The sequence below is a fragment of the Aythya fuligula genome, chromosome 4 (assembly GCF_009819795.1).
Source record: "Aythya fuligula isolate bAytFul2 chromosome 4, bAytFul2.pri, whole genome shotgun sequence".
NCBI lineage: Eukaryota > Metazoa > Chordata > Aves > Anseriformes > Anatidae > Aythya > Aythya fuligula.
In genome coordinates this window covers 5,165,263-5,191,776 of record NC_045562.1, presented here as the reverse complement: position 1 = coordinate 5,191,776, position 26,514 = coordinate 5,165,263, and the positions used below count along the sequence as shown (strand labels likewise).

At 40.1% G+C, this 26,514-nt stretch overlaps 1 protein-coding gene across 3 annotated transcripts in view; it reads left to right on the top strand.

Annotated features, from left to right (window-relative positions):
- Positions 1–23,098, top strand: part of SGMS2 (sphingomyelin synthase 2) — a 28,845-nt gene extending 5,747 nt beyond the window's left edge. For 2 of the 3 annotated variants that reach the window (XM_032186671.1, XM_032186673.1), the window contains exons 2-6: positions 16,844–17,500; positions 18,267–18,384; positions 19,262–19,415; positions 21,895–22,061; positions 22,887–23,098. In XM_032186671.1, the coding sequence (XP_032042562.1) occupies positions 17,046–17,500; positions 18,267–18,384; positions 19,262–19,415; positions 21,895–22,061; positions 22,887–23,090 (1,098 nt within the window). In that variant the 5' untranslated portion in view covers positions 16,844–17,045 and the 3' untranslated portion in view covers positions 23,091–23,098. Of the gene's footprint in view, positions 1–11,291; positions 11,503–16,843; positions 17,501–18,266; positions 18,385–19,261; positions 19,416–21,894; positions 22,062–22,886 lie in introns of those variants that run through there. The other variant, XM_032186672.1, reaches the window with a different exon arrangement.
- The last annotated feature ends 3,416 nt before the right edge of the window (positions 23,099–26,514 follow it).

Genomic DNA, 26,514 nt, shown 5'->3' with positions numbered 1-26,514 from the left:
GCATGCTAAAGCTGGTCCTCCAAAGTAGAGCTGTGTGTCTTCCCGTCCTGTGAGAAAGAACAGTGACTGAAGCAGTCAGAATCCTATATTTACTAGTAAAAGCAATCAGGTACTAAAATGGAGGGGGAACTTCTCAGTGTCTTGTTTTTCCCAGAAATATGTGAACATCCATGAAGAACTTCTTCCTTGAGAGGAAGGGCCGTGCCGTCCCCTTTGGGTATGAAGCAAGGGGTATTAAAGATGCTGCTCCTCCTAAGGTGCCATAGCAGACTTAGATGTCAGTATGAAGACAGTTTGCTGAAGAGCTGAGTGTTATAGATGTATGCTGCTGTACCCTGCAGTGACCGGATCCTGAATTTGCAGACCCTTCTAAAATTCATTGTTTTCAGTGGTGTTTACCAAACAACTGAAACTGAATACTACACAACCTGCATAGCTGCACAGAAAGCCCTTCTAACTGAGGGTAGCTTTTTTGTGGTAACCATGCTGGTTAGTTTCACCTATGCAGTTCCTAAAAATCGAATAAGCTGTTCTTATATGCACGAGAAGACATAACTATGACCAAGCTGCTTCCTCAATGTAGTACTGGTCAGTGTAAAGTAAGATGGAGTAATGTATTCATGTATGGTAAAAGTTAAAGTAACTTATAGTGACTTCTGAAAGTTGAAGATGAATAAAATTACACCTCAGCTGATAGTCACAGGGCAAGGCATGATGCTTGTCAAATGCCAAAGCTAAAGTAGCTAGACTAAAGAAGCTCTATTGATAAAGATAAATAATTACAGTTCTTGCTCTAAAAATATTTTTCACTTATATATAGGGCTTCTTTTTTAAAAAGAGTAATTATTCTACTGACTACAGGCAGCTTATGCTTTCCAGTGTACATCACACTAGTCATTGGACAGTCTCAACAAGATAAGTAGCTGTCTGGCTTAGTTTTACTCTGCAGTATGAATGCTTCCACAAGTGGTTTCTGATTTTTATTTCTTTAACTTGGACTTAGAGAAAGCTTAAAGTAAAGTCTTTGACATCTTTGGTTTCAGACTGACCACTTTAACTCTCTTCCATCTGAGTGGCGTTAGTTAAACTGAGACATCAGCAGGAGATTCTGGAGGGGGAGTGGAGGAATGTAGTGGGGAGAGGTGCTGTAGGAAAGCATGAGCGCCCTGTTCCATCTTGGTGCATTAAGGACAAACTCCTGAGCCTTGCGTTTTTTCCTTATTTATGACTTGAAGTACGTGTATTTATTCCTGTTCTCCCCCTACACCAGTGAAATCAAGCACAAATCCTTTAGCACTGCAAGCCTTTTTAGAACATGTGTTTAAGGCAACACAGTTTGTTCAAAACGTGATTGATGTGTGTAATGCACAGGAAAGAGCTGTTAATTATGGAAGTAATTGTACATTGAGTCGTAGATAACTATTGCAACTACTAGGGCAGATGCAGGAGGAATGTTGTAATTGGGGCTGAAGTAAGTGCTACCTCAATTAATCTTCCATAACACTTATAAAAAATACCTAATCCAGTTTTAATAGGTTGCATTACTCAGCAGGAGTTGTGCTGATATTATGTAGCTTATGCTTTCGTTACTTGTTGCTAAAAGTGAAACATGAAAAAAATCTGTTTACATGTGCATTTATAGTGATAATCTACAGTGTTTTCAGTTAAAATCACATTATAATCATTTCTCCTTTCATCAAAAGGCCTGTAAACTAGAGGACAGCATTTTTATTGGATATTTGCAGTAGTGTGATGCAGCAGATGAAAGCCAGTCGTAGTGCGTAAAAAAATGTGTTGTTAAATGGCTTGTGTTTGTCCTGTTGCTGTTATGACTAGGGCTTTAACACGCACTGTTTTCACATTAGTGTATGTGAAACAACTAGCCTCTTACCAAGCAGTTCAGGATGGATTCATGCCTTAGGGAAAGTATGTAAGTGTGTGAATGCCTTGTCTTGTGCTGTGCTGCCTCCTGAACGTGTGCTGATGCCCTGTAGTTAAACAGACTAGTAACCTGGTTCCTAGACCAAGTTGTCACAGAAGTCCACGTTTCAGCTCAAATGTTTAGTCTTAGTAGGAACTGGAGTTCTTGCTGGGGAATATCTGTGTGTGTGTGTGTAGGGCATTCAATGCTCTGGTGTCTGAATGTGCTCAAGAAACCTTACTGTGAGTTGTGACCCAGGCCCTTGGGATGACTGCCTCGACTTCTTGCAGAGTAAGAGAGCAGCCTGTGTGATCTTGGTGTTTATGCTTTTACCCTATAGAAGCAAAGGGGAACAGGCCTATGTTCTGCCCAGCTCCGTTTCACAAGTCTTACTGACAGACATGAGAGCTTTCAGCTTCCTAAAGCTTTCTCTGAACAGTCCCTTTTTAGACAGCTAATTACTCTGCTGGAATGGGACTGTTTCAGTGTTGAAGATGCTACTACTCTTTTGAGTTATGTTTTAGCATAACTGTACTAGGAATGTAGGAAGGACTCCTGGCTTTGGAAGATGTCTTTCATCAAAAAATGGGATGCTTCTTTTCTGTGTATGACCAGCACAGCTGAGTCTACTCTAATAATTAAGGCAGCTCACAATGTGCATTATTCCAAATAAAAGGAAATCAGTCTCGCTCAGGGGATGGAGATGATTTTCAGGCCTGACTTGCTTGCCAGTATTTGCTGGAATACTGACATTGCTGTTTCTTGTGTATTTTTCCCTCTTGAATGGGACACTGAAAGATGGGAGGTCACCTGGGAAGCTTTAAGAATGGATTATCTAGCTGCTGTAGAGCATAGAGCCTGCTTTCTAGAGGACCTAAGCTACTGAACTCTAACTCAATTTGTATCTTGTGCCTGTGCAGCATTTTTGCACTCCTTGTGGTATGAAGACTTTTTTTTTAGATGACTTCTTTAAACTTTTTTTCATATGTGCATGCTATTAAAAGATCTTCTGGTTATTTTTATGTATATAAAAACAGATTCTTTGACTTATTAAAAGTCAAAGTATTAGGAAGGGGAAAAATAGATTGGGTCTGTGCCTTTCAGATGATCTAATTCTATTTAAAAAAAAAAAAATCACCCAATCACCCTACACATGAGTAGTTTGTGTTCAACTATCTTTGTACAGGCTTAGGACAGAGATAACTGCACTTCATGCAGTTGAATGAAATTAACACTGACCTGCAGTGAGTTCAATTTACATAACCTAGACTTCTTGCAGGAACTAACTCTATTACTACTGCTTTGGAAGGAGTGGAGCAGCATAACGCAGGGTGGAACTTGCTATTATCCCAGCCTGACTTCTGCTTCCAGCTAAATAAAAGATGGTCTTGTGGGTGGCAGCTTGTATGACAAGTCCTGAACCAGTCCATGTTTGTATCTTGTCTTGATGAAACAGTTTTAAGAGAGCATGAGCAGGGATTAGTGCAGAATGCTTTAGGCTGTCATTTTAGGCTGCCCAGCAGTTGTTAACATCTTGGTACAACTCTGAAATGCTAGCATTGCAGTCCAATGTGCATGGGTCTTGTTTTCTTCCCGATTTGTTTCTGCTAGTCTAGAGAGCTTCTGCCTCTAGACATTGTGGTACTGTAACTGCTACTGTGGAGGTGCTTCTTATTTTTAATGCCTGTCCTGGAAAGGCAGTTGGTGTTAACGCATTTGTTGTTGTCCTTGCCAGGTTGTGTTATAGCTACACAACTGGAACACAAAAGCCAAATTTGACAAGCTATCAACTTCTTGAAATGGTGACTGTCAGGTGAAGTCATCCCAATTCACCTTTTAGATCAAGTCTGTGTGAGACTTCCTTCATACCGTTTGCTACCTCTCCAGAACAGGTGTGTGTGCCTGACGTAGCTTTGGCTTCACTGCTATTTGGATGCACTGGCCTACCTGTAGCAAGATATCCTGCCTGAGGAGATTAAGTAAGAGCAGAGATATGTGCAGTGGCTGTATGTAGCTACAAAACGGCTGTGGAACAGCTGATCTTTTTTAGGCCAGCACAAGGGTGTGTAGCATCAAGCCTCCATGTTAGGTGTAGGTAGGTACCTTAGCAAGTGGGCTGGGTTGCTGTAGTGCTATGTTGACAACAGATCCTGAAATGGAAACCATTACAAGGTCTAGCTTTCAGGTTCTTCTCCAGACAGTAACATAACTTTAGAGCAAGTCAAAATAATAAGGCCAGTTGCAAGGCAGCATGTGGACTGCCCTTGCTGATGCATGGAAATATTTTGCCATAATTGAGATTTTTGAGGAAGATGTGCAGGAGCACAACAGAAATGCTAGTATGTGGTCAGATGTCCTTCCTCATGAGAAGACACCAGCTGGGAGACCAGAATAATTGTTTGTTTTTTTTTTTTTTTTTACTGTGTCCTAATCTTGCTGAAGTACTTTCTCTTCTTTTAGAAGAAGTGATTCAATAATTTCCAGTTGAACACTGAGTTCTTTCTCTTGTTACACAGCTGAGATCCACCACTTATTTACTATCCGCTGTGGTTACTTGGCTCACATGCACAACATCACTTGTCTTGGTGAGTCTGGAGATGACATACAGTTTTTGTCAGCTGGAGCTCTGGCTGCTGCAGTGCCTCTTCTGAGGGATAACTTTTTCCAGAACCATGTTTGTCACCTTGTTTATAGTTACTGTATTTCCATGTTTCAGCTAGTCTACATAAATCCTTCAAGTCTTCTCTTCTTCCCAACTCAATGCACATTTAGATGGCTGGTGGGTCATGGGATAGGATGCTTTTTGAATCACTTTCATAAAATGCTTTCTGTTCAGAATGAAGTTTGAGAGCTCCAGGACCACACATGAGAATGTGGCTGAACTGTGAGATGTAGTCGTAAATATACTTCTCCAAGTCTGTTTTCTCAAATTTTTGTTTGCTCAGTCACAGACTTCTTTATCTTGACCTTGCTATTTTTCTTTGGCCAGAACTGGGAGTATTCTTCATAGTTAGTAAGATGAATGTCAGAACTAGATTTGGGTTCCAGCTTGGTTTTGTTTCCTACTGTGGAAATACTATCTTGATTCAAGTTAGTGACAGTCATGTTACTGGCCAGGTCTTTAAACAAAGAAACAGAAAATGAACAATATACATGTTTAGTAAATAGGGATTCAGAGTGAGCATCACGAATGTGGTTCTTTCAATCCTTTCTAAGAGCTTTAGGCAGTAAACTTCTCAAACTATTAGGTGAGAAGGGGAAGGAAAATAAATGAAAGGATGAAATGAAAGTCTCACGAGGGGCTTGACATAGAAAGATTTCATTACTGCAGTGATGTTCAATGTGGGGTTGTTAAATGCTAGAAGACAGAAAATACTTCTTATCAAAGGCTGCAGTATAGCGAGGAATAATGGAGAGAGGTTTGTATTATTTTGGAGATGTTTAATTCCTTAGGCAAACAGCTCCGAGAAGCAGTAAAAACACATTAATAGTACTCTCAGCCTTCTCACTCAACACCTGCCCACCTCTAGGGTGGTGCCTCAAAAGGAGATGGTGAAATGTCTGGGAAAGGTATTGCAGAAAGATTTCAGTGGTACTTGTGATTGCTGCCCCACTCCTACCATCCATTAGAAACCTTATTTCTCGCTGCTACCCTGTGCTGTGGGGAGATGTGTGACAGCCAGAAGAACAGATAGCCCAAAGGAAGCATGTTGTGCTCATCAATCTGTAGAGGAAACAAAAATGAAGAAGGAAGTGTTGAAGTACATAGCGCTTCTAAGTGTATAAAGCTAAACAGTGTCATTTTCCATGACTAAATATTAAAAGGAATTATTTTTTTCTTGTCAGCATAATGTGGAAAGTATGTTCTTCTATTAATAGAAAACCTTGAGCTAGTGGAACAGTTGAACAAGTTTAAGGAAGACCATGGGATTGGGTTAAAAATTTAAATCATGATGACTTTAAGCTTTAACTCTATAGTACTTAAACATGATGGGTAGCATTTTGGTAGGGGGAAAAAAAATTATGGCAGTTACAGCTTCAGTTATGACAAGCTGGCAGCTAGAAAAACAAATCAGCACAACAGCACAGATTCCTGTGAATTTCCCACATAACCATTTGTGTATATTAATCATGGTATTTGTTGTTCAGTAGTCTTAATGTCTGTGTTAGAAATAAAACCAGATAACTGCTGAAATACCAGGGCAAGGGAAGCTGCGAACATGAGGAGAAAATGGTGGTGGGGAAGCCAAGAGAAGCACGGCCATGTCGTGTAATGGCGGCCGCGTGAGGGAGGAGGCGTCGTGTAATGGCGGCTGCGCCCCTGAGGCGGGCTGGGAAGCAAGACCTGTGTGCAAGGGAGGCGAGGGCTGCTGTGAGGGCAAAGCCCTCTTGTCCAAAGTTAATTGGGTGACGTTGGTGGTAGGGCGATGGTTGGACCAGATGATCTTGAAGGTCTCTGATCTTAATGGGTCTGATTCTCTCTGGTGTTTGTGACCCGGCTTGACAAAGAGGGCTGAGAATTCCCGGCTCTCACTGGAGCTTTGGTTGTGCTGCCGAGCCTCAAGCTGCTGATGGCAGGTGGGGTTGGGAGCCCCTGGTGGTAAGGGCAAGGTGAGGAGACAGGGGGACTGCAGCAGGGAGCAGGTCGTGTCTCATCATCTGTGCCATCTGATCTCCATGTTTACTGTTAGTGACAGAGGATGTGCTGCGGGTGTCATCCCTCCCAGATACTACTCATGAGGCTTTCTAGGCAGCTGGACCAGAGCTGATCACATTGAAAGCTATTTAGGATATGGGTGTGGGAGAGGGGAAAGAGAAGGTGTTCAGGGTATTCCATGACACACACACACACACCCTTCCAGATTTGTTTCACACTGGTGTGATATATCACATAGGGTACAATGTGTCAGGATGCATGTGTGGGATACCCTCAAATAGGGAAGGAAAAAGAGGTGGGATGTTACTGTTTCTGAAAAAGGATGTTTTCATTGCTTGGGACTTTACAAGTGTTGTTCCTATGGAGGCGTCTCTAATTTGTAATGTGGGGTGTGACGAGAACTGAGGAATATGTGAAACTAACTTAAGGTCTGAAGCTAACCACTTTTAAATGTGTCCTGTCCTCAGATGTGGAATCTTTCTGCTGTCTCTGGATGAGGACTGTAGTTACTGGATATCTTTTAAGTCATATGCCTTGCAGGGACTAATGTCTGTACTGCATCTTTGTTAAACGTGACCTGTGAGGGATGAGGCTCTGCGTATACAGAGGTGCTAAAATAGCTTTTGTCTGGGCTGTACAAGTTGTGCATGTACTTCTGGCTTATTACCTGCTAACATTGTAAAGTGCTCCATGGATTTAAGCAACTGCTATCTTCTTTAAACTCTTAGGAAGAGGGTTTGTTATTGCCTCAGGGAATATTTGGGAATGTTCTCATAAATGTGACCTCTTACTTTGCAGCTGGTGCTATGCTTCTATTTGGGAGTAGCACAAGGGAAAAAACTTGCCAGGCGTTATCTCTTTAGTAGTTGCCGAAATATTTTTAGGATGTATCACTGATAAGTTTCCCCTAAGTGTGTGGCTTTCTAACTGCCTCTCGCCTGATAAGCCGTAGCAGAGCCTCTTTAAAGCACACATTAGTCAGTGCGATTGCTCACCACCCTGTGATGAAAGTGGTGACTAACCTCTCTCTCTGACTTTCCATGGTGAAGCATAACCTTTACCCTCGGTAACTGGGTGGAGGATTTTATAAAACATTATGAAACATTGCTGCCTCCTGTGCCACTCCCGGTGGCTGGTAACTGCAAATTTCCTGTGATCTAGAGAAGATGTGGGATGGCAGATGCTCTGCTAGGCTGCCAACAAGTCTTTATTGTGTCCTTTGGGGAAGGATCTTTCTTTGGGTAGTGGTTCCTTGACAGCATCAGGAGGCTAGAGCAAAATAAAAGTGATCAGCGCAGAGAAGGCTGAAACACTCAGACAGTGAACTACATGCACATAACAGCATGATGATCCTGAGCCTTATTTTGTTATTTTTTCCTATGTTATCTTTTGCCTGGTAAGACAGAGGTAGTACAGTGACTTCTATTCTTTATGGAGTGTTTATAATTTTTCCTTTAACGAGTGGAAAAAAAGATGCAAGCCCAGTGCTGCTTTGCAATGTTACAAAATAGGCAGTCATTCAGTACCTTTTTGTATTTATTCAAAAGCAGCTGATTAGGATCTTAAATATCAACTCAGCTTAGCATGCTGTTCTGTCCAGAAGCCTCCATTAAAGGGCAACAAGCTCTTGGTCAGCAAATAGGATCCTTTGGAGTCTGGGGACCAAACAGCTGAAGATCTTGAAGATGCCTTCAAATGATTAAGGCAAACTTACTCAGTGATGTTCAGAACAATAGAGCTCAGATGTTTTTCCTTTGTTTGCGTTGCCACTGGGGTCCTGGTAAGTGCTTCTAAGGAAAAACCGATATAGACTTGCAAGTGACAATATGATAATCTGTTCTGAGAGTGTTTGAATGAGCAGTACTTCTGTAGTACAGCTTTATCTCCTGCTTCTTCAGAATCACGAGTGACAAGTGTGTTGGCAGCCTATCAGAGAATGTAGATAAGCTTCCGACTTCCAGATAGTCAAACTGCAATCCACTTCTTGCATGTGTTTACGTAGTGCAAGCATAAACATTGCACATCTGAAAGATGAGCTTGGCTCTGGGAATATTTTTACTGTAGCAAAATAGGTATAATAAGCTAATCTATTAAGCTCAGTCCTATTTTTCATACCTAAGTGTACTTTGCTCAGATCTGTTTTAGCAGTGTTTTCTGTGACCTATGTGCAGTTTGAGGCATACATAAAGGATGGAGAAAGTGCTACTGTAAAACTGGAGACCTGGAATGCTTAAAACTAACTAAATCTTAAGTTCCTGCTATCAAGGTAGCAGAGAATACCCAGCTTCTCATCTTGTTCTGATCCCCAAAGGTAATACTAAAACTTTAGTTGACCAAAGACAATATCAACTGCTGACACTTGTTTCCTGCAAACTGTGATATAGGTAATAATATGACATAATAACTTCCCCGTGTGTTATCTCCAGATGCTTAATTTGCTTCCGGAGTAATTTACTTCCCGATCCTCTTATAGTGACTACCAAAGACAAGAACATATTACAGCTGGATCAAATGTTTGAGCCAAACCTAAAAGAAGTGAATGAAGCTTAAAACTACTGCTACCTAGAAACTGGCATCTTGTATGTGAGTGTATGTATCTTTAGAGTATATCAATCTTATTATTTTGAACACTCTTGTTCAGTATGAGCATTCAGTTTTGGAACAGCATGTTAAGAACTACTTATTTGGAGAGCCTGCTGAAATTGTGACAAATCAGTCCTTGATAAATCCCAGAAGCTAAAATATTTTGATGGATGTTATAAAAATTTCAAATATTGGGTGAGAGACAGTAATTGTGAGCTAACTTTATGTGAAAATGATATTTATGTGAAAACCATGTGACTAACAATCTAAATAAAACTACCTGGTAGAGCTCTGCCAGGAAGAGCCAAATGTAGACAAGCCTTCTTACACTTGTCTTAAAGCTGTACACTCAGTCAAATAATTTCTTTAAATAATAATCGAACATTGGGGGGGGAGGAGTGGTGCAGAAAATTAAAGGAGATGTTGGTATGGGAGCAATTAGAAGCCCAGGAAGAAAACTCATTAAGATTCCCTGCTCTGTGTTTTTCCCATTTACATTTTTCCTCAGCGTATTACAGAATCATCCAGGTCGGAAGAGACCTCTGAGATCAGAGTCCAACCTTTGACCTAACGCTAGCAGTCCCCACTAAACCATATCCCTAAGCTCTACATCTAAACGTCTTTTGAAGACTTCCAGGGATGGTGACTCCACCACTTCCCTGGGCAGCCTGTTCCAATGCCTCACAACCCTTTTGATAAAGAAGTTCTTCCTAACATCTAACCTAAAACTCCCCTGGCACAACTTAAGCCCATTCCCCCTCGTCCTGTCACCAGGCACGTGGGAGAACAGGCCAACCCCCACCTCGCTACAGCCTCCCTTGAGGTACCTAAAAAGAGCAATAAGGTCGCCCCCGAGCCTCCTCTTCTCCAGGCTGAACAAGCCCAGCTCCCTCAGCCGCTCCTCGTAGGCCTTGTTCTCCAGGCCCCTCACCAGCTTCGTCGCCCTTCTCTGCACCCGCTCAAGCACCTCCATGTCCTTCTTGTAGCGAGGGGCCCAAAACTGAACACAGTACTCGAGGTGCGGCCTCACCAGAGCTGAGTACAGGGGGACGATCACCTCCCTAGCCCTGCTGGTCACACTGTTCCTGATACAAGCCAGGATGCCATTGGCCTTCTTGGCCACCTGAGCACACTGCTGGCTCATATTCAGCCGACTATCCACCATCACTCCCAGGTCCTTCTCTGCCTGGCAGCTCTCCAACCACTCATCTCCCAGCCTGTAGCTCTGCTTGGGGTTATTGCGCCCCAGGTGCAGGACCCGGCACTTGGCCTTGTTAAACTTCATGCAGTTGGCCTCAGCCCATTGGTCCAGTTTGTCCAGGTCCTCCTGCAGAGCTTTCCTACCCTCAAGCAGATCGACACACGCACCTAACTTGGTGTCATCTGCAAACTTACTGAGGGTGCACTCAATATTTTATTCACTCTAGCAATTGCTACTTCTGTTCTAACATGCTGGTTGAAAAGCTGTGCTTCTTGATGATGGTACATGTCTATCTTTAGAAGATATTAAACTGGTTCCAAAAAGAAACCTTGTTCTTAGGACCTGGGTGTGTGCCTCACAGGAATTCCAGTTATCCGTTTGGGTTACTCGGCTGTCTTCGAGTCTGAGTCATGTCCCCTCCGCTCCCAGTGAATGTTCGGTAGCTTTGAGTAACTGTTTAATTTTTTTTTTAAATTGATTTCTCCAAACCCTGAATATTTTCAGGATGACCCTGTAGCTAAGCAGGTGTTTGCTGCTTAGCTACTGAAGTCGTCTCAAGTCTACCCCTAGGTGGTTTATGGGCACCTCCTATTTCTTGATATGGCAGAGTCCCAGGTTCCACAATAGAAGGAATAGGGTATTAAATTAGTATAAGGACAATGCAGAAGCCAAAAGGAATACCCCCTTTTGGGGGAGTTGGATATTTGAGTTGTGGGAAGGGGTCTAATGGTGTTTTTTTTTCTTTTGGGCTGGAAAAAGTATGTAGCTCTGGGGAGTTCCTTTCACTGACAGTATCAGAGGATGATTACGCTTAGTCCTTGCTGTCAGCTTGGCAGTAAGGGAGCAAAAGCATCCAGCAAGGGTGGGTTTTGGTTTTGTTTCTTGTTTCCCTCATCGATAAGGCTTCTGTATTCTTTCAGAATATGAGAAAAATAGCTTGAGAAGGCACTAGGAGAGAAAGAAAGCCTTTGAAATCCTACAGACCAGATGACATAGCACCCTGAGCTTTCAGTGCAAAGTTTTGACCACAGCATGCACTCAGCTGGAAATAATCCTGATGAGACATCAGAAATGGTGGATCAATAAGCCTTGCAGTCCTGTCAGAGTACCAGGAAGGAACACCGCTCTTTCCTGCAAGCTGTAGGTATAATTGCTTTTGCTTGATAAGTTAATACAAAAACCTGGAGGCTGCTCTGCTGCTAGGTTGTTAGGTTATTATTCTCTTGTTGTTCAGATGCTGTTTGATATTTAAGGCTTATGTGGATGTCATTAAATGTTTGAAAACAGTCTTCCTTTATTTAAATTACTAGTGGTAGTAACTAGTTTCCTCCTCTTGCCTACAAATAAGTCAACTGCATACTGTGAAGCACTTGATATTTTTCATTAAATGCATCGTTCTTCAGATGTTTCAACTGTTAAGGGTACAAAATGCATCTGGATTTGATTGCTGATCTCCCCATCAGTGACTGCTGTGACATGTTGAGAAGGGCTGCACAAACTTAAGTGATTATGAACCAGATCTGTGAAAGTCTATAGCTACAAAAATTAAGCTGGGGCTCTTGTCCATCCAGTGGAAATCAATCTCTCTATCTGGGAGAAAATTGATCTTTTCATTTCAATGCATTCTCGCTGAAGTCATTTTTTTTAGGAATTGAAAAAATAATTTGGAAGTATAAAAATTGAAAGAAAAAGCTGAGGGTAGGTATGTGGTAAGAGAATGGAATTAGGTACTCTGCAAGACTGGGTATTTTACATACGATTTTTAAAAGAAACCCTTGAGCACTGCGTCTCTCTAAATCTCTTCACCCCTGGTTGGAGGGGTGAAGCTAAAATCTGAGTCGGAGGAGAAATGGAAAACAAACCCTCCTTTGTAAACTGTTCTGCAACATCAGGCACAAAGCGAAGCAAGCTTGAAACTGGCAGAAGAGATGAAAATAAACCACAAGCGTGACAGAAATAGGAACGCTTTTCTCAGTGTTTTCTGTTCTAGCATAATATTTACATCGTGTCAGCTGACAACAAGGATAAGCATTTTCAAAACCTGGAGGCCTACAAAGAATGGGGTGGTTTGTGTGGACTTGAATCTGGGAGTCATAATGTTGCCTATGTACAGATACTTCTGATGTTGAAAGATGCTTCAAGAAGTTACGTTTGAAAGAAGATACAAATCAGAACCTTTGCTGGCATGGCAGTGGAATATTTTGCCTTTATCTTTGCTTTCAGTGACGTGGAACTGATGGTTCCTTCTTTAAAAAGAATTCTCTTCCTTGTAGAGTCCCCGGATGCGTGTAATTCACTGGCGAAAATGACTTGTGCAACAGTTTCATTTGGTCTCTGCAGGAAATGGGGGTCATGGAGTGAAACTGCAGGTGTCTGTTGGTCCGGCTGGAGCTGGACTTTGCCTGACTCAGGGACTATTTCAGCAATACTAGGTTTTTAATCCATAAAGTAAACAAACAAGGAGGACTTGGGATAGCAACCGTGCAGTCACTGCTTTGAACTTTGAGAAAGTGTGCTGCAGCTCAGGCTGTAGTTACAGGAAGCCAAGGTTTTGCAGAACTTTTTTTCCCCCTGCTTTTAAGTGAGGAGCTTCTTGAGGATCCCTGTACCCTTCCCACTGGGGGATCGATCGTATTGCGCCACGGTGCTAGTTAAGAGAAATCCCAAGACAGGTTTAACAGGAATGTCTGAACATCTGAGCGCTTCCTGCTTGTCCTAACCCCTTCTGGGGAAACAGCAAGCGTTTGGAGGTGGGCTTCAAGGCTGGCTGACCTCTGTGTGCCGGGGAGGAACGAGGAGTCCAGCCACATCGTGCTGCTTGTCGCTCTTGCTGCAAGCACTGAAGAGGTACCGTGAAATAGGTTGCTTGTGTTTCCTTAGTTGAGTCAGGGAGTGCTTTTTTCAGTTCTAAGAATTTTGTGGTATGACAGATCTACCTGTTAAACTGACTGCTTCCATCGTAGGATAGCTTCTGAAGTGAACCTGCCAAGTCAAAAGTCAAATGTTCAGTTCTGTGACCTGTGACTCTTCATTTTTCTCTTCAATGTGTTGAGTTTGAGACTTTCTGTTCTTTCTAATCTTCAGTGATCAAAAGGAGCGTGACTTCTCGCAGCTTGCAGAGTAGGTTGTGTGCAGTGATTTAGTGATCCTTGAAACAGGTATATGAGATGAAGATTAAATGTTAGGAAACAAAAGGGTGACTTCACTTATGAATACTGCATTAGTGTAAAGCTCCGCTAATGCCTGGTGATACCTTAAAGCTCTGAAGGGAAAAGCTGGTGCTGAATGACTGACTACGCTTCTTAAAAAGCTTCATCTAATCTTGTATTTTGAGGATTAAAATTGGTGTTTTGGGGGGAACGCAGTCTTCCTACGCATGTTGTATGGTCTTAAATGAATACTGATGTGTGCTTTGTATCTTCAGGTTGGGGATGTGCGTACTTTTCAGAGATGTACATGCATCTGTTGGGAATCAGGAAGGAACCGCTTGTAAGATTTCATAAATGAGGCTTAGGCTCTAACTCTTCCGTCAATAGAATAATAAGTCTATCATGCCTTATACTTCTGCTATTGGTAAAAATTGTGTGAGCCTGGGAGATCTATGATCTCTGCTCATTAAAAAAGATGTTTTTTATTGCTCTTGGTATGGAGGGCAACAGTTGGCATATGATTTCTCGTTTTCCCCCATCCATTTCCTGGGAACATGACAGAAATCAGTGCTTGGGCTGTGATGCTTACAATTAAATCAAGAATCACGCAGGAGCAAAACGTCGCCATGTCTATCCCCCAGTAATTTTACTTCATGAAACTCAAACTGCTTTTTCTATGAGATAATGCCTTTTGGAGCAGAGCATATAAAAGCTTGTTTTTCTTGCTGGTCTTCTGATGTTAGCCATTGGAAATGGACTGCTCTCTGTAACCTGTTTAGTTAGAGGGCAGATATGTAGGAGGAACCTGCTGGATGATGACCAGCCTAATTGGAGCTAGGCTTCTTTGCTCCTGGAATCAGATCTCATTAAAACCAGGAAAGCAACGACGATAAACTTGAAACAGGCATCAAGTAGGCTGGTTTTTGTCCTCTCAAGCTTGATTCTATTTTTTTTTTTTTTTTTTACTGTAGCTGGTTCCTGTAAACTTAATGATTCATAACAGGCGATATGTGTTTTGATCAGAATACACATACAGTGTGAACTTAAACAGGGGAAGTTGTAGCATGCTCTCACAGATTCCTCCCTAGTGAGCTTGCTCTTACAATTTGAGATTTGGACTGTGTGTGAAGACCAGGTTTTGTTCCTTCCTTCCTTTCAAATGCTCACCCATGGTTCCAAAAATCTGGAAAACCTTTTTCTGCTTGGAATTTGGATTTGAATACAGAAGAGTACAAGCCTTACACAGAAATTAAATGTTAACAGTGAAATGTCTCTTTGCCTTGTTCTTGGAAACAGCTGAACTGAGGAAAGAGCTTCTTTGTGTGCTTGTGTGGCTGCGATAAGACATCAGCACGTTTCTGTACCGTTACATGCATATGCATGCAGATTTGACCAGTCTATAGAAATAGTTATGCAAGGGTACTACTTTCTAGGTATCGTTTAATTACCAATGGCATAAGACTTCTGAACACTGAAGTAGCAAAGGTTTAAGTCTAGCTGTATCTCCATTTATCTGTGTGTAGATGTGACACTACAGCAGAAGTGTTTTTTCTGTATCATCATTGAAGTCTTGGGTCTTATGCTTGTCTTTAGTAGACAGGGAAAGGAATGTGTCAAGATGAGTACACATGGAAGTTGAAATGCTCTCCTACTCTAGTACGACTGATTTAACATCTGCTCTGATAGAATAGTCTTAGTTTTGACAAGCACCACAATGAAGTTGTTGCCCAGCTGTTGGCTTAAGCATCCCCTACTCTTAGGAAAGTGGAACTTCTCAGAATAAGAGGGAGGAAAAAAGTATCAGAAACCATCACTTGTCTTCTCCAGGTTGTCACTTTTGCAGGTGGGGGAGTTTGCTTTGTGTGTAGCTTCTTGTGCACTTGATAGGGATTTAGAAAAATCCAACCACTGAGAAGTTAATTTAGAAATACCTCTTGAATACTCTTCTGAATATTTTGGGATTAATTGTATGAATCTTATTTGGCATCAATTAATTAGCCATTTTGTGATTTGGCTGTAAGAAGTGTAGATAGAATATCAGTAGGATTTATGTGCTGACCGTGTTAAATACCTTTCTTTAAAAAAAGACACAAACATCAAACCAAAAGTTTCCAGACTGTCTTTAGTTTAGGTTCTTTGCTATAAAGAGATGAATTATTAAACAAGCTTTTCCTAAACAGCCTGTTTTCTCCTAAACAAGGTCTATGACGGAACAGGGAGATGGGCAGCTCCAGTTACCATCCTAATCACAGCACAGCATTACAGCAGCAGCCTGTTTTGGCATGCAGGTGTGAGGTGGCGGTGGTAGTGCTGGGCTGTCCTCTTAGAGAAGCAATAAAAAAAAAAAAATTAGCAGGTAGACAGCGAACACTTTGTATATTATTTCTTTTGTAATGGGAATTGAACAGAAAAAAACTGTATGCTACAACTACAAGCAATATCACAGAACTTTAAAGACAAAACTTGGCTATTGATTCAACTAGAACTACTTTGGCTCTGTAGAGGTGAACTGTGCTTTCTCTGTAAAGTGTAGTATAGAAAATGGCTTTCACTTACCTAGTGAAAACTTCAATGGGTGCCTTTAACTGATGGATTTTCCTGAATTGATAAATACAGCCTGAAATAAATCCTGCACAATGAGTCTTGCTACTCATTTCTGTTTGAAACATCTATTTAGACCCCTTTCTATGTAAACCAATGGAAAAATACAGATCACTCATACTTTTTATTCTACATATAGGTTACCGTAACTAAGAATCTAATCCAGAAGTATTTCTCAGTTCTCTGAAAATCCAGACGTTGTTTAGTGGGTACTACAACAGCTGTAGTTGACATACTTCTAGTTCCAAGGATATTTAATTGAGCTATCCGTGAGTGAATTCCCTAGATAATCTGATTTTATGCCTTACAAGATGAAATCCTGTAGTGGCTTTCTGTCTTGTCTCATCACCTCAACTAACAAGATTGGCTGACCGATCTATATGGATAAACAGTGTTAATATACAGTAACTGTATTGTCAAGCAGGAGTGATTATTTTGTACGAAATGCCCTGGAGTGATAAGCCTCAGAATTGCTGCACATGTGGATTAGTCTTAGTTCTGACAACTAAAGTGAGAGCTGTGATGATTAAAGGCTGTGCATCTCCTTTTAAAAAAAGAAAAAGCCTAACCTGTAGCTTGATAAGTCTAATCTTGAATGATTTTACAGTATCACCTTTAGTTTCTTTTTGACTGTATATGTAAAATGGATATAAACATATATATAATTATTTCTAAGATTTGTTCATTGTCACTTTAATAGTTCTGAAGGTCCTGATTATTTTTTTTTGCAGATGATGCAGCTCTAGAGAAAACGTTGTCTCCACAACTCGCTTTACAGTATTTTTCAGCACAATGGACTCATCTTAAGAATTTTACCCATAATCAAAAATCATCTAGGAACGAGAACACTGGACTTTGAGGAGCAAGAGACTTTAAAGAGAGCCTGGAAAACAGTCACCCGAACTCCCAAGTTGTACAGCCCAAACCAGGTGAATGAATACCATTGAGACAGCGAAGCTTGAAGAACATATGGAGGGTCAAAACAATGATGCTTCTAATGGCTACACACGACCTACTCTCTCAGTCAGTGAGGAGAACAAAAATGGCAATAGCAAACCCAAGGGCTTGTCCAATGGCTTGCGAAAAACAGCAAAGAAATATCCCGATTACATCCAGATTGCTATGCCTGCTGAGACAAGGAACAAATTTCCTCTGGAGTGGTGGAAAACAGGCATTGCCTTTGTCTATGCTCTCTTCAACTTGATTCTAACAACTGTCATGATCACTGTGGTCCATGAGAGAGTACCTCCGAAGGAGCTTAGCCCTCCCTTGCCTGATAAATTTTTTGATTATGTTGATCGTGTGAAATGGGCTTTTTCTGTATCCGAAATAAATGGAATGATACTAGTTGGATTATGGATATTCCAGTGGTTATTTCTTAGATATAAGTAAGTAACTGTTTCAACTGTGTTGTGTTCAAACCAAAGTGTTGGTTTCTGTCACTTAACTTGGGTAGTAGAAGAAAGCTTACAGTACAATCTGTAGCTTTATGGTCGAATAGGTCTGGCAGAAAATGATGAAGGGACGGCTATTAGAAAATGCTCCGGTGTCCACGCTGGATACAGAGAGATGGCTTTCTCCTGTTTATCATGTAGTGTTTTTGAATTGGAATTTGATATGTACTTTCACTCCTCAAATTTACTACGGGGCTGGGCATTCCAGAGTTGTGATTACTGAAATGGCTACATTTAAACAGGAAATCAGCAATACTTTTTAAAAAAACAAAACTTTTATGCATTTGAGGAAGAAGACACTGTCTTCTACAGCTGGACTAGAAGCTTGTTCTCTTGTCTTGATTTAAGATAAACATGTACTTCACTTCCAAATACAAGAAAAGTCACTGAGTCAAGGGAAACTGTACCTGACAGCATGCCCGAATTTCGTGCCTAGATCAGACTGAGGCCATGTTAAGATAGCTTTGCTGGGACCTTTGTGGTAGTTGCTGTATCCTACTATGATCAAGGAGGACTTTTTAGTATTTGACTTAAAGTAGTGCTGTAGAGAAGTGTTGAGGCAAGGAGCAGTGGGGTGGAGCTGCTCTTTAATTCTGTGTATTTAGCTATCTAACGAAGCTGGAGCTCTAACTCTTACACGTGTATCCTGCATGTGACCTTTGTAGTTAATCCTTTTTTCCCCCTCTTCCCTTCCTTTCAGATCAATAGTGGGACGCAGGTTTTTTTTTATAATAGGAACTTTGTACCTGTACCGCTGTATTACTATGTATGTTACCACTTTACCTGTGCCTGGAATGCATTTTCAGTGTGCGCCAAAGGTAAGAGCTCTTACTTCCTAATTCTTGTCTTAATCTCTGCCTGAGTCATTATGGCTCATTAAAGCAAATACTAAAATGAATTTGTCACCTTTTTGGGTAGGATCTCATCAACCTTAAACGTGTCTATTCAGTTTTATGCTTTCCAGTTGGAAGAACTTGACTTAAATAGTTCATCCACTACGTTCTTCTGTTACGGAAGAAAGCTTCATTTACATCACTGTTGTGGAGTCCCTCAACTACTTTGCTTAAATAGCTTGCAGGATTACTTTGCCTGCAGGCTTTATCAAAGGGTGGGAAGAGGCAAACAAAGGGAATCTTAAACGTCCTTTCAGCAGAGACGCTTTGCTGCCATTGAAACAAGAGGGTTTACTCAAACTCTGAGAAACTTGATGGCTCTTCAGGATCTTTTTGTCCATGTGAATATTTCTCTGATTCTGAAAAACGAAAAAATCCCTTTATCTTTATGATACTATTGGTTGGAACTAGATAATCTTTCAGGTATTTTTCAGCCTGAGACACTTTATCATTTTTTTTTCCCCTAGAATTAACCTTCACTTTAGGTGAAACTGAGTAAAAGCAAGTATTTGCCTAACATTTGTCTGAAATAAAGACCTGATCTGAATGCATTTAAAAAAAAAAAAAAGCCTCTAAATCTGAATAAGTTGTGACTGAGATTGTAACTCAAACAACTTTATATTTACTAAGTTTAGAGATTTTTTTTTGGGGGGGTAGAACACAAAGAAAATAAAGATAAGTGTCCTTTTTGTTCCTGTCTCCCCCAACTCAACTAAGTTTGCATAAGAATTTTATCAAAAAGTGTTTTCAGGTAATTTACGCTCTACCTTAACTTTTGTTTTACTTTTTTTTGGTGGTCTAGTTGAACGGAGATTCTCAGGCAAAGTTGCAGAGGATCCTGCGACTGATATCTGGTGGTGGTCTGTCCATAACTGGATCTCACGTCCTCTGTGGAGACTTCCTGTTTAGTGGTCACACTGTAGTGCTAACATTGATCTACCTGTTCATCAAAGAGTGTAAGTTATGGTGTATTTAATACGTTCCCGTTTGTATCTGTTGCACTGGGAAAGCATGTGATAGGAGTACATGTAACACTGCCCTCCAGAAGTTACTGAACAACTCCACACAGATGGTGTGCTTAGATGCTTGAAAATATGAGTCATGACTTTGCAGAATGAAAATGGAACATAGGTATAGTAAAAGTGGTGTGGATTTTTAGGGTTTGATGTGACTAGACGGTTCACTTCTAGCTTTATATGAAGTGATTGGTTGAAGCAAGCCAGCATTTAATTATTCATTGATAGGTTATTCAAATTTTGGCTAAAACACACTGCAGACTAGCTCTGTGCAGGCTGACTGCTTTAGGTTTGAAGCGTTTTTTGTGGCTTGAATGTACAGTCGTTGCACACTGCTTCTACGTACAGAAGCGATGTTCTTCTAAGCATGTAGTGTGTTAGTTACATCAACCAGTGGAAAGTGATGTGGGTTTTGTTTTTTTTTTTTTAACTCCTCGGATGTCTTCTTCTAGAGTCTCTTCCTTGGGACTTCAAATTTAATAAGAGTTTGGTAAGCACACAGGAGATAATGGGGTTACAGCTTCCCCTTCTGCTTTATAGTGTTAATGGGTGTGGGGAGGGTGAGGAATCTGTCTGTGCTGCTCACACAGCATCAGCTGAAGTTCTGCAGAACTGAGTGCCAACTTTGGAGTCTGATATGGTAAGCAGTGCTTCTGTCCTTGTAACTCCTCTGCTTATAAATGAGGAGTGAGGAGTTTCCTTTTCAGTTGGCATGTTTGGAACTGGAATCTTCCTAGTGTTACATCCCAAACTACGCAAATGCTAGCGTAGCTCATGGAAATGTATGACTCTTCACTGAAACAAATAGGACTAGCTAGCATCAGTTGAATGCCTCCCTCTGTTAAAATGCTGAGGGAGAGGTGTGTCGCAATGCTGCGTTCTGCCTTCAAAAACATCTGAAAATACCACTTTAATATTGTAAACCTAAAACCATCTTGCGCTTGCAGATTTCGTAAGCTTTTATAATAGAGGTTTAGGATAACTAATTCGTCTCCTGACTCTTAGGCCTTGGTCATCTGTGTAAAGTGAGTAGTACTGAGGGAATGGCATATGTAACTCATCAAAATTACCAGTACAGTATTAGGAAAATGGCCTAAAACCAAAATTATGTCTTAGTTTGTGGCTGTAACTGCAGCTTAATGCTGTTCTCATACTCTTCAGTGTATTTAGTAGAAGGACAGATGCAGGTAACACATTATTTAGTGATAGTGTAATACTTGCCCTTTTATCACAAAGGGCTGGAAGACTTGTATCATACAGATTCTTGTAATGAGTCTTTTGCTGCCTAATTATTAAGCACACGTTTCTGTGGTGGTGTGCTTTATAACTGATGCTCTCTCATTCTTCTGATATGACAAACTTCAGTATCAGATGCATTATGAGGTTTTTATTATTTCCAGTTTAGTGGATTTGTTTGCATTTTTAATCCTTTGCTGTTACCTCATTTATTTCCCTCATACTCCAACTTTTTTGCCTAGAATAGTAATTTGCATTTCTAGCCTTGTGTGTATTGCTTGGGGTTGGTTTCAACTTATTGGAATGACTTGGCTTCCGATTCTTTTCTTAACTAGTAAGTATGAATTTGTAATGTTTAGGGGAACATGAAAGCTTACTTTTCTGGCATATGCACCGAAATTGAAGTCTTACAGCCGCTGTTTTGCACAGGCCTATATCAAACTAGCTGGGTAGGTTTGAGATCAGTAACTTGTCTGCTGGTGTGTAAAATTAAAAGCTGACCATAGTTCCACAAGGGAAAGGGTGCCAAAACCTCCCACTGCAAGTGAAATGAAGCCTGTTAGCCCGTCAGAAGTTATGAATGGTCTTTGTGACACCCAAGACATTTTTCAATGGGGAGAGAAAGGGAAGGGAACTGTGCTGCTGAAGTGGCTTAAATACATTTTGAAGAATAGCTTTGCTCCCACTTAGACTTTTTTGTTAAGATGAGTAAATTTGCACTGTTCTTCCCCATACAGTGTAGTGTTTTGCAAAGTAGAGATCTCAGTGAAGTAGCTAAAACCTAGGAGTTTAACGTACATGTGTCTTTTTCCTGTTTCATCTGATTTTGTGCTCAGTTTACATCAGTTCTAGACACTGGACTTGAATGAAAGCTACCTCAAGTATAGACTAAAGAACGGGAGATTCAGAGCAGCCAAGTAAAATAACTTTTTTATAGGATACGTGGAAAATAGAATTGGTGTTAACTGGAAAATTTAAATTGACTACAAAACAGGTGATGGTCCGTCTGCCTCTAGTGACAGCTTATATTTGGTTTGCTTGGGTTCATCATAAATGTTTTATGCTTTAAAATTTAGTAGTCTTACATCATATATATTTTTTTTTAATTTCCTACTTAACCCACTGTGGGTTGCTATAGTAATATGTTTGCTTTTGTATTCCCTTTACCTCCCTGTTCTTACAGATTCACCACGTCATTTCTGGTGGTACCACTTAATCTGCTGGCTGATGAGTGCTGCTGGCATAATTTGTATACTTGTTGCTCATGAACACTACACTGTAGATGTCATCATTGCTTACTACATCACCACACGGCTCTTCTGGTGGTACCACTCGATGGCTAATGAAAAGGTGAGTCGCAAATAAGTTCAGAATCAATGTATTGCCTGCATTTGTTGATTCTGCTCACTAGCCAAAATTAGTTCTTAGTTTTGAAATAAAAATTAGAAGGTCAGTATTGAAATTTTAATTGAGTTTGTCAAGGAGCTTGACTCTACTATGGTTTAAGTAAATGTTTAATGCTTTAATAATCTCTTCTTAATCTGGGGTTTAAGTTCTAAAAAGCATTTCTGATATCTTGGCATAAAAACACTTTTTTTGAACTTCAATGTTTTGTTGCTGTTGTGGATGTGCAGAATAGCCCTTGATTATGTAAGTTTATGAATCAACGGTAGATAATTTCGGTTGCTCTAGGTAAATGGTATTTCTCACCATCTTGAAATTCCATTGGCAGTTCTGCTGTAAATGTCATTTAAAAGTATATTATTCAGAAGATACTTTCATTTACTTCAGTGTTTTCAAGTAGGAACATAAAAGGGCTTGAGAACTGACATTTTATTCTAGTTTTCAACTACTAGTCATTAATGGAAACACAACATGCCTGAAAAGACTCTCCTTCAAAAAAACTTGAGTGCTTTATCTCCCTGGAGTACTTAGAGTATCCCTTTCTGTAGGGTGCTCAGTTTGTAGTATATGTTTGTCTTGTAGCCTGCTTGAGTACTCATCAGTCTTTTTTCCATGCTAAATGCAATGTATTTACCTGCGTTTTTGCAAGACAACATGCCTTTGCAGACATGCATGTGAATATTGCCTCTTTTGGTCTTAAATGGTTATTAGTGCTTTAAACTGATTGTCTCTTTGTGTTCTTTTTCTCCTTACCTACTTTTGTCAATACAGACTCTGAAGGTCTCTTCGCAGACAAACTTTCTTTCTCGAGCATGGTGGTACCCAATATTTTATTTCTTCGAGAAGAACGTGCAAGGCTCTGTCCCTTGCAGCTTCTCCTGGCCAATATCTTGGCCTCCTAGCTGCTTCAAATCTTCATGCAAAAAGTATTCACGGGTTCAGAAGATGGGAGAAGACAATGAAAAATCTACTTGAAGAAAAGCATCTGCTCTTTTTTTTTTTTTTTTACCAAAACGTTAATGCTGTAACCAAAGTTCTTAAGAGGACTATGCTAACTGAAGAAGTGGACCAAACTTCTGTGCAATTGATTGGAAGGACAATTGTAGATGAATATATTGCCGTTTCGTAATGTTTTCCTATCATCATACTGTACAGACCTATTCTACTCTTCAGTGCTAGTAGAATGCACCACTGATGGGACTTTTCCTGAAAGAAAATGGAGCAGGACTTTGCTTTACTAATGAGATAGAGGTGCCAAAGACCCCATTAACACTTTCGGTACTAACTATTGCTCATCCACAGAAGCACCCAAAAATGTCATCTTCAGAGATCTGGAGTGTAAGGGCAGACATGCTAAGCTGTAAAAGCACGATATCAGTGTATTGAAGTATACAAATAATAACACAGTTGTGAGAAGTGGTTTGTTGCACTATCCTTGCTAATGAAGGTAAGACCTTTACGTGACTAGTAGAGCTGGAGGCAAGTCTTGAAAATTTTCTACATGCTGTGGGCATGAATATCTTATGACCCTAAAATACTACTACCCCTACTATCTTCCATATACTCTACTATATATCAATTTTTACATTTTTATTAATATTTTATATTTAAACTGTTGTGCTACCGGATAACTTTGCAAATTAGGAATAGCTGCTACCATCAGAGCTCAAGGAGCCTAAAACATTATTTTTTAAAAAGGACACGATTTCAAAGTCTAAGTCTCTAACTGCAGTTCGGCCTTGTGTATAGAGCTATACAGTGACTGTTGGTGTATGTATATGCATATACACAAAAGCACACACTGTGTAGTTAAACATGTTAACCAAAACTACTCATCTGGAGAGTGATCGTACTGTTGATAATTCAGGCAAAGTCCTGTTGATCTCACCTGTTTGAGAGACCGGGTTTGAAATGGGGCTATATTTAAAGTGAACTTTTAATTTTAGTAGCTATTTTCTGCTGAAACTATGTAGCAAGTTTGCTTGGGAGCCATAGTTCTGCATCAAACTTACTTTTTTACCTGTTGGCACATATTTCTGTGACTTAATTGGAGAAAAAAAAAAAAACACACAAAGTAAATAAAAAAACAACAGTAGCATTTCTTCAATTACTACCTAAAAACATTTCATAATAAACTTCACTGGGGTATAACTGATGCAAATTCCGTGGTTTTCCCCCTGGGGTTTTAGTCAAACTAAAATGGGTATATGAGCCTGTTGGCTGAGAATGTAGGAAACTACCATGGCGTGAACATGTAACAACAATGCAAATTGACAGCTACCTGGTTCTTGTTGCTTTTTGTTTTGTGTTGTTGGGGGGGGAAAAAAAGTAGGAAATTGGCATGCCATGCTTAACAACCCATTGTCTGTATTCATTTCTGCAGTTAACTCAGTTTCATTTCCAAGTCTTCAGTTAATCCTGATAACAAAGCAAAAACTGCGTTAAGAGTTGAGGTGGAAATGGTGTTTATTTTAAGAATGTCTTGAACTGAGTAACAAGTGTGAACATAGTTTAAATAATGACAACTTCTTTAAAAAGAGTCCAGTTAAAGTATTAAAATGCAATACAGAGTATTTAAATACGATTTTTTTAGTTAAGGGGATCAATAACTAAGTTGTATATGAGAATTAATGTGCATTTCAAATATTTTTGTGCGTTATTGAAGTAAAATACAATAAACAATGTTCCTTACAATATATTCTTGGCAAAACTTAGTTAAGAAAGAAATTCTGCTGTTTTGGTTTTATTTTAAATAAGCTTCTCATAATTTTCTAACATGCCCCTGGAAGTTATGTGTGTATGGACATACCTACGCAGTCATTTGCTTGCTCCTTATAGATCTTGAGCTGCTAAAAGGCTGGAATCAAAACACTTGCATAAAAGTCCTTTTTTATTGTACCACTGACTTAGTTCAATGACAGTCTGTAAATCTCCCAAGATGCTTGTTGGATCACTATAACTTCATAGAGCATAATATCTTTCTGAAAATGAACTCTAGGCTTTGATATCTCAAATAGGTTCATGATAAGCCACTACTAGTAATACTATCTTCTAGAAAATAGTGAATGAATTTCACTAGTGTTAACCATGCCTTGAAAATAACATGATGCAAAGCGTTCCAGTAAGGAGCTTAAACAGTGGCTTTCATCTGGTGGCTGAATAATAAAATGCTTTGATAACAGGTAACTAATCATCTGCATAGCCACTACTATGTCTCTGAGTTTTCTGTAAAATATCTGCCAGGTAGAATTTCTTCATGCAGGATTAGGTTTCTTTTTTTGCACAGGAAACTCCTATTGATGGAAGGAGAAAACATAATACAATGAAAACGTTTTGCTTTTATTGGTCAATGTGAGCTTTCATTCTGCTGCTCAATCTGATAGAAACTTCTATGGGAATGCAGAAGGAAAGTAAGTGGCAGCCATAGCGCAAAATAGTTCCTGTTCTGGCTCAATCCCACCTTAAGTGCTCAACTTTTCTCCACTGTATCAAACACCTCACAAGGGTGTGTGTTTACTTTACAAAAAAAAAAAAAAAAATCCTTTATCTCTATGGCTTTAAATTGTTCTTGCAAACTTAACACAGATGTGCTTGAAGACTTTTGGGGCCTATATATATGGTGATGAAATGGGGTAAGTAATGCTACATGGTAGCTCTTACTGCTGTAGTAGTCTATCCAATCCAAAACACAGCTGGTACGTAACTTCAAGAACATAGTGATCATTGCATATGAACTGTAAAGCTGAAAACAGTTCCTTTCTAAGAGGGAAGGGGATTGCAGTGGGTGAGAAGAACAGGAGGATCTTGGGATCCATGTAACTTACTGGTCACTTGATTCTAGGCAGATCTGGGCTACGTATGCCCTGCTGATTAGCAGTATGTTATTTATTTTTCCTGGGGTTATGATAATCTTAGATGTCATGAGCTACACCTGTACTATGGCTATAAATAAAACGCTCCTTCTCTCTACTGAAGAGCATCTACATGTTGAACTTTCTAGGCACTTTAAAAAAAAAAAAGCTACACTTGAACACCTGCTTATCAGCATGCTTTGAATGCTGCTGGGTGCTCTGCATTGCCTAACTAAAGTTAACCAAAGTTTATTGGGAATTCAAATGCCAGACTGCATTTAACAGCTTAACCTCAGCATTTCAAGTGTGCTGCTACGTTGTCATGCTGCAGACGCTGAGTTCCGATGTCAGAAATGAGTAACGCTTGAAAGCCCTGTAAATTGAGATGTCTGCTAGGTGCTTAGCACTCCCTTGTGGATGTGAACGGTACTAGATGCTAATCATTCTCCGCTGTTCTTGGAAAGATAGCTACAGTTGGGGTAGTAGCAAAAAGCTGTGCCAAACATTTCCTATGAACTGTAGCGCTGGATTTTTTATTTATTTTTTTT